Here is a 21,533-nt window from a genome sequence, read left to right as displayed (position 1 = left end):
CTCATGTGTCTCCAAAAGCCCCTAAAACTTGATGCAACTTTCTTTTAACTTAATTAGCATGCTAATGTCTAAAGGAAAACACTCTAAGCACTAGGAAAAAAAAAAAGAGTTTGGAATCTGGAAACATCTTAAATCACATGAGTTTCACATTTGTGGTGCAATTTGTGGTTCCCAGGAATGTTCATTATAAATAGATTTATTTTCATGTAATATACTTTTAGCTCAGTAAATGGACAAAGCAAAAACAAAAAGCTCAGCCTTGTGGTTGTGACAATAACTTGTAACTTCATTGCTGCTGGCAAAACCAAAATGGGGGGAAGGCTTTTAAAAAATTACCCTCTTGCCTTGCTCTCTTTCCCTGGTCCTTCTGTATCCATGCAGGATAAAACTCTTTAAAAAGAAAATCTTGGAGCAAAAGCAGGAGAAAATCTTCCTGCTTGGGTTGGTCCTTGATGCAGTGTCTGATGGGGCTGTTTGGATTTTCCTGTTTAGGAGGACAAATCTTTCCTGGGCACTTTCCTCACTGGGGGTGATGGAGTTTATATCTGTTCCAGCAATGCACAGGCCATGCCTGCAGAAGGTGAGATGTAGTTGGGTTTGTTTTTTTGGCTTGTTTTTTCTTGTTTTGTTTTGTTTTTAAACAGGAGAGAGGTTCTGGGATTCACACTCTGCTGAGCCAAACTGTGCCATCACCTTAAACTTCCAATTTGCCTTTCCAAGTCTCTTGTGTTTAATTCCTCTGATTCCTTTGTCCCCAGCCTCTGCCTGGAAGTCCTGGAAGGAGAATTCCTGCAGAGCTTTGGGCACTGAGGCTTTGCAGAGCTTTGGTGGGAGGAGGCTTTTCCCCCCAGCTCACCTTCCCCAGTGCACACCCTGGCTCCTCCTGTCCTTGCCAGATGAGCTGCCAGATGTTTTCTGCTTTTTCTGTCTCTTACAAACATGAGCTTGGAAGGATTGGCCATTGCAGAAGTGCTCTGGGCTCCCAGCTCAGGAGGAGAAGGCAAATTTTCCTCCCAAAGCCTCCTCCTGGAGCTGATGTGCTCCAGGTTTCTGCCACTGCCATTTTCTCTCAGGAATTCAGAGTTTGGCAGCTCAGAAAAATGCCTGAATTTGGTCCTTCTCAGATCCAATCCAGTTACAGCTTTTGGACACAAGATCCCTGGCAGCACTCTTGGATTATTCCTCTTTTTTGGGTGCCTTTTCCTTCAAGAACTTCAACAACATGAATATCCCAGGAATAAAACTGAAAACAATTTGATAGGACTGGTAGATTCCCCTCCCTCCTTGTGCCCTGAATGAATAGGCACAATACTTTAATTCTTTATCTTCTATCAGATATAATTCTATATTTCTACATATTTTCTCTATTTTTTCTGCAGAGAAGGTGCTGCTGTCACAGTGCTGATGTGCAGCAGGAGGTGCTGAATATCTGACATTAAGTGCTTGGTGCTGACAGGCTGTAGAGGAGAACCTTCAGCTTTATTGTCTTTGCCCTGGAGTGTGGAGGATAAATAATGATGTGCAAGGCAATTAAACAGCAACCCTCACACAAGGGCAGCTGCTTTTGCTCTAATTGATCAGATTTCAAAGAGAAGAGGTTAATGCAGAGGGGGATGTTCAGCTGTTTTGCAATGCAGTGCTGTGGGCACTTGTTCACTCAGTAAATAACTGCAGAACTCTGGATTCTATTTGATTTGATTTGATTTTTTTTTGGGCTTTGTTAAAACTGGCTCATTGTGCCCCCAAAGGAGCAATTTTTTCCTTTCTATTTTATTTTTAATTTTATTTTAATTTTTTTTTTTTGAGATTTGTGAAGTTCAGTATTTTACCAACTCCTGAGCTGGAGAATTACAAATAAATGCTGTCAAGACCATTAGGAAACCCTGCAAGGAACATGACATTTTTTTAGGTGTCACATGGCAGTGAAGGTGATTTTGTTCCCCAATTTGGGCTCTGCTGAGGTTGCAGCCCTGTATTCTGGCACTCTGAGGTGCAAAAGGTGCATAAAATTCATGGAATAGTTTGGAACATTTAGATCCAACCCCTGGCCATGGGCAGGGACACCTTCCACTAACCCAGGCTGCTGCAAAAAAATTATTGATTAAGTAAATTTTCATTTAAAAGGCTAATTTTAAATGATTTCTTTAAAGTTTAAATTAAACAATGTTAAAATTCCCATGTAAATATTTTTACACTTCAGTTTGTTACAATGTTTAAATTTTCAATTGTTTGGGATGCAATCTTTACTTAAGTTCTTGTATTGTCAATTTTGTACTTCTGCAAGTTTGAAATTTGACAGGATGGAATTTTTTTTTGCTTTTAATTAAAAAAAATGCCTTAGAATATTTTTGATAAATGGTTCTGTGGGGTCAGATAAACTCAGATGAAGTTGTAGTGATGATTCCTGCTCTTGGTAGGGAGATCCAGTAAAGACTGAATGGTTGTAAATATTATCCCAAATAAAAGAAATAATAACAATTAAATAAATATCACTAAAAATTATCCCAAATCAAATTTTCTGCTTGTTAAATGCAACAAAATCCTGCTGGAACAGAGATTTCTTCCTCAGGAAGCCAAGAGAGTCATCGTGAGAAGCTGAAATGTTGATTTTTACCTCATACAATTCTTTTTCCTTCAAATTCCAGGCAAACTGTATTTCTTTTCTGATGGAATTCTGTTCTGTGATCCCCACCACGGCAGCATTTCCATTTCCAAAACCCACATGAGTTCCATCTCTCTCTATGATGGGGTGAGTATTTTGTCTCTTTTTTTCTGTTATAAAGTTTCCATCCATTTTTAACCATGATTCTGTTCTGGTACAAAGTTTAGATTTAAGTTTCTGTACAGCTGTAATAACTGATGCAAATCTCTGCAGTTTTGGTGCTGATTAACTGAAATTAGTGAGGAAGGAGGAGAGAGTTTTGTATTAGCAAGGTGAATTTTGAGTTAGCAATGTGCTGTTAACAGTGTGAAAACTGCTTTTGGTTAAGAGAAAATGACACAACATGACATTGATCAAACATCTCACAGTGTGAAGGAATGGATAGAGAAGAGTTCAAGGTGTGGTGAAGTCATGGAGAGTGAAATTCTGCCTTTTATTAAAAATATATTGGAATCTCTCACTTGGCCACCAGAGAGAGGCTCAGTGGGAATTGAGAGGTTAATGATGGCAACTCAGCTCTGCCCACCTGGAGGCAGAAACACTGCCTTAACCATCACTCCTTCAGGGTGGAAAGGAGATTATTTGTGTTGGTTACTGTTTCCTAAACACTGGGACAAAAAGAAATCAGTTTCCTTTAGTTTCCCTTTTGTTCAGGTACAGTATTCCCCATTTATCAGTGACCTGCAGCATTGTGCTGGTTGATTTCATCCCACAATACAGGAAACCAGTGAAATACAATCAAAATGGGTTTCAATTGAGATGAAAACACAGCAGCTCAGAGAGTCTTACCTTAGCTGCCTTTTCTTGGACATCATGTTGATTGCCCCTGGTTTAAGAAGCTATTTTAACACTGACCTTCCTGGCATTGTTTGAGTCAAGACACTCACTTTCATCAAAGTTGCTATTTCTGGGACCTGGCCATCATTCTTGAAATGCTGCCAGGTTTTTGTGTGAAGCTAAGCCCTGACAGGGAGTGTATTATTGTTCTACTGACTTGGCAGAATATGAGGGTGGAGGGTTTTGAAACTGTTAAGAAGTGACAGGAGAAGAAGCAGGGGAATTGTTGGTTTTGCTTTCCAAAAGTTCCTGCAGCAATATGGATGGAAAAGAAAAAGGAGAATTGAATGTTCTGATTAAAATTAAAGATAGCAAACTTTGAAGTGATGCAAAATGCAGTTTTTTTAGCAGCTTTAGCATGATGCCTGTGAGATATTCTTCTTTTTCACTTGAAAATATCTGGAATTCTGCTTCAGCACGTGCTGTGAGGAGCTGGGCCCTGAGCTGCCCCTGAGCTCCTGGAATCCCTGGCACTCATGCATGGAGGGCAGGGCAGATTCTGGCCATTCATCAAGGCAACAAATATTACCAAGCAATATTTAGATTTCACAATGACACGAGCATCTTGTAAAACTTGGGGCTGGCTCCTTTCAACCTTGTGTCTGTAGGGATTATTGCTGCTGCTGCTGCTGCTTTTCAGCTTTTTTCAATTTGTGAAGCCCAAAATGTTTTCCAGGAGCAGATTTTGTTGGACACTTCTCGTGCTGACAGCAGCATGGATGAGTTGGCCTTGGAGTCTCTTCTCAGGAAATCTCTAAACCATCCTGCAGAATCCAGGATCTGTGGATTCTGTTCCAAAAGCCATTTTCTCTTAAAAGAAATTGTTCTCTTTCAGGAGAATATTTTTGTATGTTCTTCAGTGACCTCAGTGACTTGGAGAGGATTATTTTTGTGATTAATCCCTCAGTTAGCAAAGCAGAGAGATTCTGTTTGCAAAGGGCTCTGAGTTGATACCAATTCTTATGTAACAGCTCCCCAACTTGAGCTTTTTCTTCCCAACAATGAGTACAGTGACTTCTTTGCCCATTTCTATTGAAAGTGAAGGGGATGCCACTAAAATTCTGATTTGAGCCCTAAATCATTGAATTCCCATTTCCCAGAAACGCTTCATGCTTCTAAATTGTTCTGATTTTTTAAGTCTTTGATGTGAAAAGCACTTGAATATAAAACACTGCAGCATCCTGCAGATTTGTGTATAAAATCCTGTCCTGAATTCCACAGTCATGGAATGGTTTGGGTTGGAAGGGACCTTAAAAACCATCTTGTTCCACCCCCTGCCTTGGAACTCCTTCCACTCTCCCAGGTTGTTCCAAGCCCCATCCAGCCTGGCCTTGAGCACTTCCAGGGATGGGACATCTCCCACCACTCTGGGAAAAAAAAACCTCCAAAACAAACTAAAAAATAACCCAGGAAAAACAAGTCAGTGTTTTCTCAGAACAAAAATTAAACCTGAGTTCAGTTCTTCTGAGGGAAACAGAACCTGAGGGCTTCAGCCTCCCTTGTCACCTTCTTAGGTGGCACTGAATTCATTTTTTATCTGCTGTCTGTGTTGGAGATGTGGCTGTAAACAAAGAGTTTGTTGTTTGAAGCAGGAGCAGAGGATGGGTCTAGATTTTGGTGGGGACAAGAGAAGATTTTAAAATTTAAGCTTTGTTGTCAGGACAAAAGTTCAGTGCTTCACTCAAACTCAGATCCTTTGTTTTGAGCTTGTGATATCTCCAGTAGCTGCAGATATTTGTGCTCCACCCCTCCTGCTCCATCTCTGTGCCATGCAAAGTAGAAAATATCAATTTGAACTTGTCCTGTTTCTTTCTTTTCCAGGATTCCAACAGCATCGTTGCTGCTCTCTTCATAGACTTCAAAAGTTCCCTGCTTCCTCATCTCCCCATTGAATTCCACACCCAGAACAACTTCCTGATGATTGCACTTTTCCCCAAAAGAAAGATTTATAAAGCTTTTTATTCCCAGGTAAAGTGGAAAAAGTTTGGTTGGGCTGGGGGAGAAGCCACAGAATTGCTCTCAGTGTGTTTAAGAAGTGTGAGAAAAACTCTGATTTCTGTATGAATTTCCAGTGATGGTGCTGCTCGTTGTGTTTAGTGCTCCCATGTGCTTTCACTTTGCCTTCTGGAGGCAGCCAGGGCTCTAAAATCTCCTTTTCTGAGCTGCATTTCTGGTGTCTAATTTGCTGCAGGGATTGTATGGAGTGGCAGAGGTTCCATTGTGTGTTTTTGTGGTCAGACACATTTGGATCTTGATCCTTGGGGAAGTGGAGTTAAAGTTTTTCAGTCTCCCATATGGCATTGTATTATTCCCTAAGTAGATTGGCTTCTTGCTTTGTGCTGCAGAGGCTTTTAATAAACCCAACTTTATAACAATAGTGCTTTTGAGGAAATGAGCCTGGAGATTTTAGGGCTTCACAAGGGTTTTAGGATGTGCTCATCACACTGGGTTGGAAAAGACCACCTAGCTCAGTGAGTAGTCCCCACTGGTCATATTAATGGTCCCATAAAATGTCTCCTCCTTTTATCTTAAGTGTTTAAATTCCTCCCACTGTTCCACTCTGAATGCTTGGCAATCTGTTGTTTGTTTGCATTTGAATTTTCAGCCTATTTTATTAATTCTCCTTCTATATCTGTTTTATTTTTCTTTTCTCTACCAGAACACATCCTCGAGATACTCACAAATCTCAGACCTATTCTTTCTGTTTTATTTGGCCTAATAAAACAAAACCAGATTCTTTTCAATCTATGCCTATAAAAAGTTCTTTTTTTTTCTGATAGTTGTAATGCTTTTCTTTTGATCTGGTTGTTGGCTGTAGATATCCAAACTGTTTGTAGTATCTGAGATGAGGGTGTTTGTTTCTTCTGTTACTTTTTCTCTATTTATTCCTGTCCTCCTTTGAGTTAATTCTTTTGGTGAACAGTTCCACCCTGAGGTTCATTTTGGGCAGTTTAAGTTTCTCATTTGGCACCACACCAGTTGCTTTGCTCAAGCAGATAAAACAAATCTTTTGTTTTTAGGATGTTCTTATGGACAAAACTCTTCATCAAATTGACTCTGATTGTGCAAACCATGGGAATATATTATTGTATTTTGTCAGTATTTACCTTCAGGGGTTTATTGATTTCCTCCAAACTTCTTTCTAAAAGTCTGTGTACCTCACAGCTTACAAAGATTCACTAAAATTTAGAGGCTGCTTCTACTCTTCTCAATTATCTGGCTCGATACCTCACTCACTGGAACTGGGGAATTGGAACTGCCCTGTTACCCAAATCTGGGTTTGTTAAAGACTGAGATGAGCCCACAGAGGTGAAATCTGCTGTGCAGGATGAGGTGATGCCTTTCCCATCCTCACTCTAAAGGGTGCAGGAGGAAAATTTGTTTAGGCTTTAGGATGTGTCGATTTCTCTCATTTTTTTCTTTGATACCAAAGCAGCTCTTTTGTTAAACTTTCTTTAAGTTATACAAAAGATTCTGATATATTTCTATATTTCTAACACTTGTTAGCCTGACCCATGTTTTCACTTTATCCCCAACCCTTTGACTCTTACAGAACACAAATTTCCCTTGACCATTCCTTTTTTCCATCCCTCCCAGGCATTTCTTTGAGTCCCTTCTGTGTGTTTTAAAGTGGTTGTTTCTTTGCTTGTGTGGATCCTGCTGCATGAACAATATTGCCTTTGTTAATATCAAAAGTAGATTTTAATTGGATGGTTTTTATCTCCTACCCTTGTGTTTGGGATGCTGAGTTTTTAATTTAAAGCAGTCCTATCCCCCCCAGTTGTTTTGTCTTGCAGACAGATATTGTGAAAAATGACAATGGCTGCTGCCTTTGCTTCTGAAAAGAAGGGAAATTCCAAACACTGTCAGGAGTTTGTGATTCATCTGAATCTGATTTCTAGGTTCCCAGTGCCACTCAGATTGATGTGTCTTGGCTGGAGCAATTGGATGGGAGCCAGAACATTCCCTAGAGAAACGAAGGCTTTCCTTTTCTTTTGGGAGGGAGCAGAGTTTCTCTTCAATTTTGAGGAATGATTGCTGCAATCTCACCTCATGAAAATTACAGCAGTGCTTCAAAAAGACCTGAATTAATTCAGTTCCTGCTGTAGAGCACTTGGGCTATTAACACCTACACTTCTATCAGGGAAAACGAGGCCATGTCAGTAAATTCCTAAAGCTCTTCCAGTCTTAGCCAAAGAAAATGTTGCAAAATCTGATCAGTGGATTTGAATTTTAAAATTGGAAGGGACCTCAAGGCACATCTGATTCCAACCCCCTGCCTTGGGCAGGGAACCTTCCACTCTGCCAGGTTTCTCCAAGCCCCATCCAACACTTGGACCCTTCCAGGGATGGGGCAGCCACAGCTTCTCTTGACTCTGCAATATTTAATGGCTTCTGACAATGGGTCTGGTTTTTTAGGTGAGCAAAACCAATTCCTAAACAAATTTGGGAAAATGATGACACTCATGCCTCAATGTGGTTTATTCCAGGTTTTCTCTTCATGGCAAAACCAGGCAAACTCAGGATTATCTTTAAGGGTTGTCCCAGAAGAATTTCTGTCTGAGGAACAAAGGAGGCTGTAAGTTCCTGCCAGGGCAGTGCAGTTACACAGAGACTGCAATCAGAAAAATGCTGTCATTTATTGCTTTTGATAATAACAACTAAATTCTGATCATAATTTAAAAAATGGTGCATTCTTAGTGCAACACTCAATTTAATTTTTCTTTGGTACCATTTAATCTGTACCCATGTAAAGAAGAGAATTTTTTAGGTTTCTCCTTTAACTAATTAATTAATTTCCTTCTTTTAGGCATTCCAGTGTTCAGAAGCTCTTCAATGCCTCTTTTGCTTCTGGGGAAAGATGCAGAGAGCTGAAACTCTCTGCTGCCATTCCAGGATTGGAGAGGTGAGAAATTCCTTTTGTGTTCAAGGGATTCATTCTGTCAGAAATGAGACAAAAATGCTTTGGTAGATGTGACAGCCATCTAAAAATATTTCTTAAATAATTCTCTCTTTACACTAGGATGTTTTTATTCTGAGATAAATTATTTCCTCTCTAGCTTGACCTTTTCATACTCTTGTTTTAGTAATTTCCCAGCTATTTATAAGGATGAAACCTTTTGCTGTCAATTGTAAAGAAATAAACTTTTTATTTTTGAAAGGTTTGTGCAGCACTTCACAGTCAGCAGTGTCAGCACCAAGCCAGTGATGAGAGCGCATCTTCCTGTCCTTCTCCAACAGTCAGAAACCATTTCTGACAGCAGAGCAGAAGGTGATAAGGTAAGGAAACAACTCCCCAGTAATTCCTAGCCCTCTTATAGAATATTTGGAATGTTCTGTCAGTAGTTCTGTTGTAGTGTGAGAAAATACTAATCCTGTTCAGCCTTGCTCTGCCTCCTCTTCCTCTACCACCAGTTTTTTGTCTTTTTTTTTTCCTAGTTATATACTTAATTCTTTTCCATTTAAACAATCTTTTGGAAGTGCAAATGGTCTTCCAACCTGATGAAATAGAGGCAGAAAGTGAGGTGTAGCTCTTTAAGTGAAGTGTTTTCTCTAATGTCCAGAGAGACTTTGCCCTAAAGCAGGCTCTTGTTTTTATGAATTGCTGAATAATTTAACTGAATTGTTCTCTGGAACATAAAAGTCCTTTAAATAGCATTGAGGTAGCACATGATATTTAACATTTGCTGATATTATCTGTACAACATTCCTTTCTCTATAGGGGCAATAACAATTGTCCAATTTAAGGTGGGCTTTAAATAGAATTTTCAGAAAAAATATTTCCTTGGAGCTTCCAAGCTTTTGAAATCTGCTGAAAACAAAGCAGCAGGAATGTAATCTTTGCTTGCGATATTGCTGGGGTCTGGTTCACAGAATGGTTCACAGACCATTCTGACAATTAATAAACCCTTAGGAACGTTTTAAAACCTGATTTTAAGGTTGGTTTACCTGTGAATTTTTAAAAAAAAGAAAGAAAAATCTGTATAAATCATAGAAAACAGCCTTTTTGTGTCTGCAGCAGTTTTTCTGTGGTTATTTTGTGTTTAGACTCCCCTTGTCCCCTGTTGCTGTGTTGCAGGTGATCATCACCATCCTCACTGGGCTGCCAGGGTGCCGTTCCAGCGACCTCTGCTCTTTCCTTGTCACTTTTACCAAGGAGCATGGCAGGTGGGTGCAGCTCTGCTTACACTGAGCACTGAAAAACAGCTTGGCATGAAGGCAAAAAAAGAAATTATCACTCTTTCATTTGGTGGTTTTTAAACCTCATTTCAGACTGACAGGTAGATTTGCCCTAAAATTGATGCATTTAGACAGAAAAACAAACAGGAGATTTCTTTGTTGCTTATTCCATGTGGTGAAGAGCTTCTATTTATTGATTTAGATAAATTGATATTTATCTAAATTTATATTTATTTTGTATTGATTTAGATAAATTTAAATAAATTTTAAAATTTATTTATTTATTGTAGTGATTCTGAAATGCTTTTTTTTTGTTTTTTTGAGAAAAGACTTGACTAACAGTCCTTGCCACAGCATTGTTTTGAATTTAGCCTGATTTGAGGTGCATTCAGGACATCTGTTGTATGGCAATGAGACAAATCTGCTATAGCAATTTGCCAGTCTGTGTCTTGATAGAGCATCTGAAAAATAATAAAAAAAAATCTTATCATTTTAATTCTTATAGCCAAACACCTTAGCATTTAATTTTAGCCATGTTCTGCACTGTTTTTACTTTTAACTCAATTTTATCAGGTTGATTCAGAGCAGTTTTGTGGCTCTGTTAGAGGGCAAACACGTAAGGTGACTTTTGAAGGTTGTGTAATAACACATCTCCTCATGTTTTCCTGCAAATGTCATTGTTACTTTCCATTTTTGCACTGAAATATTTTCATGCCCAGAGTTTTGAATTGGCTTTGTCTAATTTTTGTTTGCTGCATCACTGCCAGTGATCAGAATTACTCATATGATGTACAGCTTTGAAAAAAGCTGGTGAACATTGTTTTATTGAAAAAACAACAAAAAACACCCACAGACCCCTTTGGCAGCCATGTCAGGAATGTGCATATGCTGGAAATGATAGAAAGCCAAATAAATTCCCCTTCCCCACGTGACCACATGGAATGAGATCATGATGAGAGATGTGAAATCTTTGGGCTTGTCAAACTTCATTTTGGTCTGTTGCTTGAAGAGGTGTTCTGGTTTGAAAGCAGTGAGAGACTCCAAGTCAGAAATAGAATTTATTAGGAAAAGGGAAAAAACAAACCCAAACACATGCAATAATACAAAAGAAAAACCCTTGAGAGAGTCAGAATACAACCTGACACCCAGCTGGAATGGTGGCTGCAGCCCTCCTGGAGTGGCAGGTGTGGTTCTGGTGGAGCAGGGATCCTGTAGAAGGGTGCAGTCTTCCTCTAAAGATCCACTGGAAGAGGCAGCTGCTCCTCTGGGAATGCAGTGGAAAGGCTGTTCTGTTATCCCAGAATCTCAGATTGTATCCAGGTAGGAATGCTTGGCTCCTCCCCCTGGGAGGAACATCTCCCAATGGGATGATGGAATTTGATCAGCCCTGCAGGGACATTCATGAACAGAAGATAATTAATGATTAATGGCCCATGAACAGAAGATATGTCACAGACATATTTTATGAAAAATCTTTTCATTAAGATCTTTCCTCCTGAGAAGCTGAGAGGCCTCAGGAACAAACTATAAACAATGATTATCTGCTGCTGTGGAATGCAACAGGTGGATCTGGGATTGGTCTCATGGGGTTGTTTTTAATTAATGGCCAATCACAGCCCAGCTGTCTCAGACTCTGATCAGTCACAAGATTTTATTTTCATTCCATTCTTTTCCTTTTAAGCCTTCTGATGAAATCCTTTCTTCAATTCTTTTAGTATAGTTTTAATATAATATAGATCATAAATAATAAATTTGCCTTGTAAAACATAGAGTCAAAATTCTCATCTCTTCCCTCTACTGAGACCCCTGTGAACACCCCCACAACCATAATTAATAATTAATGGTCCATGAACAGCAGAGATCTCCTGGAGGGAGGATTGGTTGTGCAAGAGATAAAGAGAACTGCCCAGTGAACAGCAGCTAAGTGCCCCAGCTCTGTCAGAGGGCAAACAGAGCACACCTTGCCTGGCAGTCTGGGGCACTAGGGAGGGTGCAGAGGTGCTGTGTGCCAGCTGATGCCCTGCCTTGCTCCCTGTGTGTGCCCAGGTGGATTGTGTATCGGCAGACCATGGACAGCCCGCAGTGTTTCAGTGCCTCCCACTTCCAGCGCTACCTGACCGGGCTCCTGGAGGCCCAGCAGAACCTTGGGGTCCATCAGCCCACCCTGAAGAGCACTGGGAAGAGCAACAGGCTCCTGGTGGTGCTGCAAGGGTAAAGAATCCAAACTTTTAGAGCTGTTGTGTAGAATAAGATGATTCTGGTTTATTTAGAGCCCAAACTGAGCTTTCTGTCCCTGTTGGTTTTATTGCTCCTGTAAAAAAGGTAAAAAGGTGTGCTTGGCTTTCCTTTCATGTTCTGGGTGCACTCACAGCCCAGAACCCCCCTGTGCTGGGCTGACCCCTCAGTTTGGGCAGCAGGGATGGGGGCACTCTGCCCCTGTGCCCTGCTCAGGTGGGATCTCACCTGCAGAGCTACCCCAACTCTTAGGTCCCAACTGCAGAAGGACCTGGAGCTGCTGGAGAGAGCCCAGAGGAGGCCCCAGAGCTGCTCTGAGGGCTGGAGCCCCTCTGGAGCCAGGCTGGGAGAGCTGGGAGTCCTCACAAGGCTCCAGGCAGAGCTCAGAGCCTAAAGGAGCTCCAGGAGAGCTGGAGAGGGACTGGGGACAAGGGATGGAGGGACAGGACACAGAGAATGGCTTCGGATCGGAAAAGGGGAGATTTGGGTGGGATATTGGGAAGGAATTCCTGGCTGGGAGGGTGGGCAGGCCCTGGCACAGGGTGCCCAGAGCAGCTGTGGCTGCCCCTGGAAGTGTCCAAGGCCAGGTTGGAGCAGCCTGGGCTAGTGGAACATGTCCCTGGCTGTTGCAGGAGGTTGAACTAAGGTGACCTTTGAAGGTCCTTTCCACCCCAAACTGTTCTGTGATTCTGACTCCAGAACTGCCAGCAGAGATCAGACTGTCAAAAATCTTGGGAGCAGGTGATAGCAGAGGAGGACTTAGTGATGTGTTCTGGATAAATGCCATTTTCCTTGTGGGATAAAGGTGAAGACTGAGCCACCTACCTGTGTTTGACATTTCCTTCTCCAATGTAGCATTTGAGAGCCAGGATCATCTTCTGAGTCATGAGAAGGTGACACAAACCAGTGTGAGGGAGGCACTACCCTGACTTGGCAGCAGTGACACCCAGTTCTCACTGAGGATGTGCAAATGGAGCTCAGCATTTTCTTCATTCTGATAGTGTTAAAAACCATCATCTTTTTCCATGTTGGAGCCAGATTGATTTATTTTTTTGTGTAATTAGTAGGGATGGTGTTAAATCCACTGATGGGCAAAATAAGTGATACTTTGGTAGCAGCACTGGCTTCAGGAACAGATAATTGGAAGTTTTCCATTCTTTTGGGATAGTTGGGTGTTGGTGTAGACAGCTTTAGAGTAGCTGGAGTTCTCTAACTATCCCCTTCAGCTGATAACTGACAGTAGAGAAAAGTTTATAATAAATACCTGAAATTAAAACTCAGGTTCACCTAAGCCTTGATGTGATACAGAGATAAAATACAACAGTGGTTGGAGTTCTGATAAAAAATGGATTCATTAATGGTAGAAACGTGTTTAAATTGGGATGCTGATAACTGAGAGAGGCTGTTATTTTATTCCTTTTTTAACTCAAATTGTGCTTAATTTGCTTGGCATTAGGCATTAAATGTTTGTGTTATATTGTGCAAGCTGCCAGTTGTTCAGTGCAAAGTTTACACTGTTTTTCTCTGGATGGTTAATAATTTATTTTTAATGTAAATTCCAGTCAGTTTATTTGCTAGATTTGCTTAATTTGTCTGGATTTGCTTAATTTGTTTGGATGTTCCAAACTCTGAGCTGCTTTCCATCTCTTTTGGTAGCTCTTTTGGAAATCCAGTTTTCCTCCAAGCCATCCATTTCTTCCTGGGTAGGGAACTATTCTGAGCCCATTTTTCATTTTGGATTCTTGCAGGTACACTGATGTTATTGATGTTGTGCAAGCTCTGCAGACTCACCCTGACCCAGATGTGAAATCTTCTTTCATCATTGGAACAGTCAACACCTGTGTGGAGCCTCTGAGCTGCTACATGGAACACAGGTGTGCTTTGAAATATTCCTACCAGTTTAAGAGCAAATATGTTGTGGTATCACTTTTATAATAATTACTGATTTGTGATGGTTAAAAGCCACTCAAATCCCATAAAATTGCTTAATAATCCATCTTGGAGGAACTTGGAAGTGCTGTTTGGTTTATCAGGATGGCCCTTGGTTTCCACTGGGTATATAATTATATAGAATATCAGTAGAAGTTCAGCTCCAATTGAAGTTCAGCTCCTAGGAGAATAAACAAAGATTGTTTAAATACAAATCCTTGTCCTCTGAATAATTCTCTTTTTTGCAATCTTGTAGTAAGTCAGATTAAAAATGGAGATGTGCATCTCGTGGGTTATTGATTCTGCCACTGCTTTTGGATGTTTAAAAAGAATTTACAGGTTTCAGATATGGAATTGAAGGGAAACAATCCCTGAAATGGGGAAGGGAATGACAAAGCACGGAAGCCAAAGCATTGCAAGTGTTAAAATCTGATATCCTGGGTTACTGCAGAGCCAGGGTGGGGAGGAAATGGTCACAGAGCCAAGTCACTGACCTTTGGAAATAGTTGGGTTTCATAGTAAATGTGTGTGCTCCAGACTTCAACAAACATGGAAATCATTTCTCAGACCTACCTGTAAAATTGTAACACTCCAATTTTTGAATTATGCCTTGCAGCTGATTTGATAAAAGTAAGTTCCAGCAGTTAGAGTTTTTGGAGTTGGTAGCACTGCTTCTGTTTGTGATCAAACTGTGCATCACAGCTTAGAGGAGAACTGCCCAAGCAGTTTCTAAAAGTGCATTCCTGACATTTCCTGCCTGTTTTTAAACACTAACCAAGGTGCTGCTTGTGCTTTGCAGTAGTCAATAAATAGACTTTACCTTGCTGCTTCTTCTTGTCTCCGTGACAAAGACACCAAACAAATATTGAAGACTTCATAAAAAATTGGTGAATTGATGCTGGAGTGCTGTTTAAACTTGTTCTTTCCATAATTCTAGGAAAGACAAGTTCCATTTCTGTTTTATTTTTAACTTACTAACGTGTTACTAGTCATGGTACTGTGTAGTGTTTAGCAGCAGCAGCCTGCAGTCCTTTCACACTGTTTTTCTCCTCAAGTGCAGAAGCAATTGAAGGCAGAGGCTCAGCCTGTGCTGGAGATTATTTCTATTTTGCTTTGGAGTTTGTTCTGATAAGAATTTCCCAAGTAGCCACCCAGTGCCAGTGGCAAACCTTGCAGTTGGGAAGTTTTGGTGACTTCACTGGGAGAATGGAACAGAGTGGATTTCATGTCTGGCTTGAAAGTTGCACTCAAGAAAATCAAACCCATTTCCTGCCTCAGAGTTCATCACTGCAGAGATCCAGCTCTTCCATGAGCATGGCATGAAGCTTTTCCCCATTCTGAATGAGCAGACCAGGGCAGGGGAGAGGGAGTTGAAGGGAACAGGTAAAATGCTCTTCTTAAGGGTTTGTGTCCATGATAAAGCTCCTGAAAAGAATTGTCACTTGTCTGACACAGCAGCAGAAATTGGCATTCTGTACATCCAGGCTTTCTATGGAAAGTTCTCACTCTTTGAAAGGCCCAATTCTTTAGGGCAAACTTTAAATTTCTATTGTTTAAATAAGAATTAAAATACCATTGAAGCATTTCTGCTTCAATTCTTTGAGTTCTGCTTCAATTCTTTGAGTTCTGCTTCTATTTCTTAAAGTACAGAAGAAATTGCACGGTGGGAATTAGCTCTTAAATCTGTTGGTGAATTAAAACCATCTCCAAAACTGATTTTTGGGGGAAAAGTCCTGAAAGACATAAGCTGTGAGGATGTTGCAGTTCCATGGATTGAGGAAAAGAAGCATGAAAATGGTTTGGTTTGTGAGACTCTGTCAGCATCCAAGTGAATGTAAATGTTTTACTTCAATGATAATATCCATTCTTGATATGTGAACTTTTTTGGTTTTTTAGGCTTCTTTTTCCCAAGTTCTTGGACCAGTGTTCACAAGGTATGTGTCACTTTTCCTCACTTTGAGCTCTACAGAATTGGTCATTGTTGAAGGAGAAACTGCAAAATGCCCAGGACAAGAGTAGCTGATTTTCTTGCAGTCAAAATGCTGCAAGAATTACAAATACCTGAGCCATGTGGCCAAATAAATACCTGCATTTATTATTTTGTGCTATAAGTACATGTAGCTTAAGGGTCATGATAAACTCTTGGAGGGAAGAACAATCTCTGTCAAACATCATAGGCAGAAAATGAAAAAATTCTGGAGCACGATCCATTGTGAAGTCCTCATGTGCAGGATGGGCTTCTTAAAATGATGATTAAACATTAATTAAAGTGCTCACACTGAACTGTTGTAACTGGGAGTGAGATGGATTGGATTGGAGTTCCACCCTCCTTTGAGGATGTGTGAGGAAATGGAGCTTTCCTTTCATTGCTGCTCTGTTAAAGAAGGAAAAAGGAGGGGTGACCTTGTTCCCCAAATGCTCCTCTTGGTGTGGCCTGGGGGGTCCTTGCAGGGCTCATCTCCCACTGCAGCGAAGCAGCTCAGCTGCAGGGCTGCTCCCTAGCTCTGTGTTCAGCTTTATATCCTGAAATCCATCACTGGCTGCACTGTCCTCCTTGCCAGGCTTGGGAATTAAAGCAGGACTTGGCATAAATTGCCTCAAATCCCTGGCCCAAGTGCTCAAGGCCAGGTTGGGTTTATTTTGGGGGTTATTTTTAATTCATATTTAAATGCAGTTGTTGGAAAATCAGAGGAGGACTCTGTGCTTTTCTTGTGGCTGCTTCAACTCTGATTGCTCTGCTTGGCTGCCAGAGTGCTGCCACCTCTTTTTCATGTGTGAAGAGAACCTTAAAGAATGAAGTTGTGAACAAGCTGGACAGAAAGTGGGTGCTGTTATATAAATCAATATTTTATTTGGAGAAAAGTGTTGGTGCTCCAAATTGGAAAATTATCACGTGTACAGCAACTGGTAAAATTGGAGAGAGCAGGAGAATGTTAAGAATATGAAGAATTATTAAAAACTACAGAGAAGTTAAAGGTGCAAATTGTTTTGTGAAAGAATAAATAAAACACTCAAAGCTTCTTTTTTTTCTTAAAATGAGTTTCTACAGACTGGATTGGCTGAGAATTGGTCATTGTTGAAGGAGAAACTGCAAAATGCCCTGGACGAGAGTAGCTGATTTTCTTGCAGTCAAAATGCTGCAAGAATTACAAATACTGGAGGTTAGAGGAATGTTCTTGTGGCAGGGAATAATTTCTGCCCATTGCAAAGTGTTGTCATCCAGTTCTGTGATACAGAATGTGACATCAGTTGGCTGAGAGGTCCCTTTGTGGAAAGAAATTGTTTCACAAAAATAGGGGTAATTTTTGTGTAAAAGGTTCAGGAGGAAAAGTCTGCTTTGAAGTGAGATGTGGCACACTGAAACTTTCCAGACAGATGCAGAATTGCGCCATGTGTGCAATAGTAGAGAATTCACATCTGCATAATTCATGGAATCACAGCCTGGTTTGGGTTGAAGGGACATTAAAGAGCATTTGGTGCCACCCCCTGCCATGGCAGGGACACCTTCCACTGTCCCAGGTGCTCCCAGCCCTGTCCAGCCTGGCCTTGGGCACTGCCAGGGATCCAGGGGCAGCCACAGCTGCTCTGGGCACAACTGAGAGAGAATTCCTGATGGTTTCACACACCTGGGAATTCACTTCTGGTGCAACAACAGCAAGATTTAACCAGACATTCACACAGAGATATTAATTCATATTTTTGGGTTGCTGTGCACCCCAGTATTGTTTGTTTTGCTGTGTCACAATGGGCCAGGACTGAGCTGTCTTGGAATTTGGATTTTTTTTTTGTTGAATTTGGGATTGAAGGTACTTGAGATCATCCTTTGTGTTTAGTTTTGAATGTTTATTTTTAAATTTATATTGCAGTTTTATAGGCAGTGAGTTTTGTATTTAGTATCTTACTAATAAGGTAACTATTTTTAAATAAGGTTTTTTAAGGTTAAACTATCTAATTAAGAAATGATACTTAAATTGTTTTTACTTTTAACTTAATAATGAATTCCTTGAAATCCACAATGCAGACTTTTCTGTCTAATTACAAAATCCTACTCAAACTTATGAAGAAGAAGGTGAAGAAAAAGCTTTTGTTCTTAAACTTATATTTTGTTTTATATATATTACTATATTTTAAGACCCTAAATAAGTTTTTTACTTTGTGATGTTAGATGCTTTTAACTGAATGACACATTTTAGTGCTATTAATTAATTTTGGAAATTTTCTTTATGGCTTCAGGTCAAATGTAGTGTTTTCTTGGGAGTTAGGGTCTGTTAGTGCAGAAAGTCTAAAATTCTCAGTATCTAGAACTCTACTGGGCTTTGTACAAATCTGAATCCAGAACTTTGTGGGTGTGAGAAAAGCCAAGTGCAGCCTTGGGCAAGTTGGAATTAATTCGACTTTGGATCTGTGCTTTTTCCTTCTATCTTCAAATGTGGGGAGTGAGTTGGGTTTGCCTTCTGCTGCCTTTCTCTGTGTCTCAGGGGTTCCTGGGCATGTTAGCAATGTGACATTTTCCACAATTTCTGTTTGGAGAGCCCCAGGACTGACAGAGGCAGAACTGACTGACAGGGGAGAACTGACAAAGCCAAAGACCAACAGGAATATCCTGTGCATACTTCCTTAAACTTCTCCCAAAATTCCTGCCACCATCTGTGTGCTGGAATTCCCTTTTGTCTCTCTTTTCTTTATGTCTTTTTGTCTTTCTTTCTTTCTTTCTTGCACAGAAGCTGTAAGATGATACCTTCCTATCCAAGGGCACCCTGGCATCCCTTGTGAAACAATTTCATATAGAACACAAGTTAGGACATCACCATTGTTAAATATTCCCATTGTAAGTTTGGGAGCAAAGAGGAGCCATTATTTTCATACAGCATATGTATTTTTAATCCATCCCTCCTGTTCCTTTCCTGCTTCCATTGAACATGCTATTCCCCAGGCTGCAAGGGTTCTTTTCTTTAGAGGAGTGTATAAATAAGGATTTAAACAAAACTGGGTGGTCTTCCAAATGCATCTCTTAGAAACAGAGATGGCAGTGGCAGTTTAAATAGAAAAGGTTAAATTTGTTCAGTCCTGAAGCCTTGGAGGCACCTTCCAGTTCTCAGGAAATTGTTTTTCTTTGGATTGCACTCCCTGAGCATCAATCCAGGGTCATGAACTGGAGCCTGTGACCCCAACACCTCCAGGATCTGTGGCTGGGTGTGAGCAGAGCCAGAGCTCTGAGCAGGCTTCTCCTGCTTCCAGGGTGCTGTGGGAGATCCAGTCAGGAGGGCCAGGGGTTGATGGAGAAGGGGCAGGGTGCTGAGAGGAGATGAGCTGCAGAGCTGTGGGATTTGCTAGGTTTCATTCTCCCTGAACCTTTTTTCTTTTTAACTGAGAGCTTTTCCAGCTTAATCCCTGACAGTGATGGATCCTCTCCAAGGCATGGTGCTGCCAGTTGTCACATGGACTCAGTGGCAGCTCTGGCACAGCCCCAGGGTGGTGGGGGGTGATTCAGGAATCCCAGAATGGTTTGGATTGGAAGGGACCTCAAAACTCAGCTCATTCCAACCCCTTCCACCTTCCACCATCCCAGGCTGCTCAAGCCCCATCCAACCTGGCCTGGAATAGTCCAGGGGTAGAATTATTATCTTATTCATGGTATAATTATCTTATTCACATCTTTCTCCTAATTTCATGATTAATATCCCCACACCTGATATCATTTCAAGCCTGCACATGGCTTACATTTCAAAGGGTGCTTGCTGTTCTCCCTCCCTCTTCCCCCTGTGCATTGAAGAAGACAGGGATGTTGCTGAAATTGGAGTGGAACCTTCTTTGCAAGGTTAAAAGAGAAATGCAGTGATGGAGATTTGTGCTGTTAATGGAGCTCTGGCTTGGAAGGGTCAGTGATGCAGAGAGTTTGTGGTGAGAGAAATTTGTGGTGCAGTGGAAGTGCCCCAGAAATATTTGGTACAGGAATCTGTGTGTAAAGCAGCCTTTGCATGGATTAATGTGATTTAAGACTTGTGTAAAGACCAGGAATTGGTGTCATCAGTTGTTTCATCTTTGCTTTGAATGGTTGGAGGCAGAGGAAATGCATCCTGGCTCAGCTGTTCCTGGATTTTGGAGATTTTCTGTTCTTCCTTCTACTCCACTTGCACTCACAGGAAAGTGCCAGAGCAGGGCTGCACATCTTGAGCAAAGAAATAACATTTATTGTAAAATTACAGAATTGTTTAGGTTGGAAAAGACCTCTAAGATCATCAAATCCAATGATCAACCCAGCACCACTGCCCAGTTCCCCATTACCCCTGTCAAGAGCCACAGCCACGAGTTCTTTGAACACTTCTAGGGATGGGGGCTCCACCACTGCCCTGGGCAGGGCTGGACAACCCTTTCCATGAAGAAATATTCCTAATATCTCATCTACACCTCCCCTGGCACAACCTGAGGCCGTTTCCTTTCCATTTCCTCTCCATCCCTCACACTGAGGACAATGCAGACATCCTAGGGAGGCACCAAGTGCTGGCACTGCAGTTTCTTTGAGGAACTGGGCTGAAAGTCAAATCATGTATAATTGGAAAGCAGGGATCCTAGAACTGAAATCAGCTGGATGGTTTTCTCTTAGCTTTTTGATGCCTCATGGGTTCAGTCTTGCTGTCTGAATAACCTTTTGGAGTCTTTAAAAACAAAAAATAACCCTAAACCCTTCTCTTGTGGCAACTGAGTGTCCAAAATTCTGATTTTTAGCTGCTCAGTCTCTTACTGCACACTGAATTCACCAAGAGATTTTACACCTTAGTGTTCTTTTTTTTTTTTTTTTTTGTTAAACTAGTCCTGCTCAAATTGATTCTTGTGTGGATTTGTTCTTTTAATTAATTGATTCTATGGATTGAGTCCAAATTGATTCTGTTAGATGAAAGATTCTCTGCTTGGTTTTTTTTTGTTGTAGTGGAGTTTCTTTTTGTCTTTAATGAAAGAATGCAGTGAGAGGGAAGGAAAATAAGAGAAGAATGGTTGGAATATTAGTGACTGGTTTATTAGTCACTGTTTACATGCCTGAGCTGTGTAAAATATCCCCTGATTTCCTTCCACAGGACTGGTGAGTAACGTGGTTTTCACAAGTCATGCCACAGAGCAGAGGCACCCACTGCTGGTGCAGCTGCAGAGCCTGATCAGAGCAGCAAATCCTGCAGTTTCCTTCATCCTGGCAGAAAATGGGATTGTAACAAGGTAAATTCCATCAGGATTTATTGCTTTTGGCACGTGGGCTGCCAGCACTCACAAACTTCTGTTCTCATGGTTTTACTCTGGTGATTTATAGGAAGGAAATGCAGATTTTTTCTTAATTGCTTCTCGTGCAAAAGGGATTTTCCCTTTACTTTTATGGGCATATAAATACAGGGATTAGGAAATGTGTTTTGTTTGCAGAGTGTGATTTATGTCGCTGTTACTGCCATACTAAAGGAAAAGTGCTCTTAATTTTACTGTCACTAGCACGTTATGTTTTATGTAAGTAGATAGTGGCCACTTTATTTAACTTGGAAAATTAAAAATCTTCATTTTTATCTCTTTACAGGAACGAGGATATTGAACTAATTCTCTCAGAAAGCAGTTTTTCAAGTCCTCAGATGATGAGAGCTCGATATTTAATGTACCCTGGCTGGCAAGTATCTAGACTGAGAAGTATTAAAACTATTTTTCTAATTAACTT

At 40.8% G+C, this 21,533-nt stretch overlaps 1 protein-coding gene across 1 annotated transcript in view; it reads left to right on the top strand.

Annotated features, from left to right (window-relative positions):
• The window catches only part of DNAAF9 (dynein axonemal assembly factor 9), a 74,072-nt gene that overhangs the window by 40,417 nt on the left and 12,122 nt on the right, over window positions 1–21,533 (top strand). Inside the window, exons 20-31 of the mRNA XM_009098157.4 lie at window positions 493–580; window positions 2,646–2,749; window positions 5,321–5,467; window positions 7,990–8,078; window positions 8,310–8,405; window positions 8,662–8,779; window positions 9,579–9,667; window positions 11,726–11,890; window positions 13,663–13,788; window positions 15,740–15,777; window positions 20,917–21,052; window positions 21,399–21,485. Of these exons, the coding sequence (XP_009096405.2) occupies window positions 493–580; window positions 2,646–2,749; window positions 5,321–5,467; window positions 7,990–8,078; window positions 8,310–8,405; window positions 8,662–8,779; window positions 9,579–9,667; window positions 11,726–11,890; window positions 13,663–13,788; window positions 15,740–15,777; window positions 20,917–21,052; window positions 21,399–21,485 (1,283 nt within the window). The remainder of the gene's footprint in view (window positions 1–492; window positions 581–2,645; window positions 2,750–5,320; window positions 5,468–7,989; window positions 8,079–8,309; window positions 8,406–8,661; window positions 8,780–9,578; window positions 9,668–11,725; window positions 11,891–13,662; window positions 13,789–15,739; window positions 15,778–20,916; window positions 21,053–21,398; window positions 21,486–21,533) is intronic.

This window comes from Serinus canaria, chromosome 4 (assembly GCF_022539315.1).
Source record: "Serinus canaria isolate serCan28SL12 chromosome 4, serCan2020, whole genome shotgun sequence".
Lineage (NCBI taxonomy): Eukaryota > Metazoa > Chordata > Aves > Passeriformes > Fringillidae > Serinus > Serinus canaria.
This window is presented reverse-complemented; position numbering and strand designations above follow the sequence as displayed.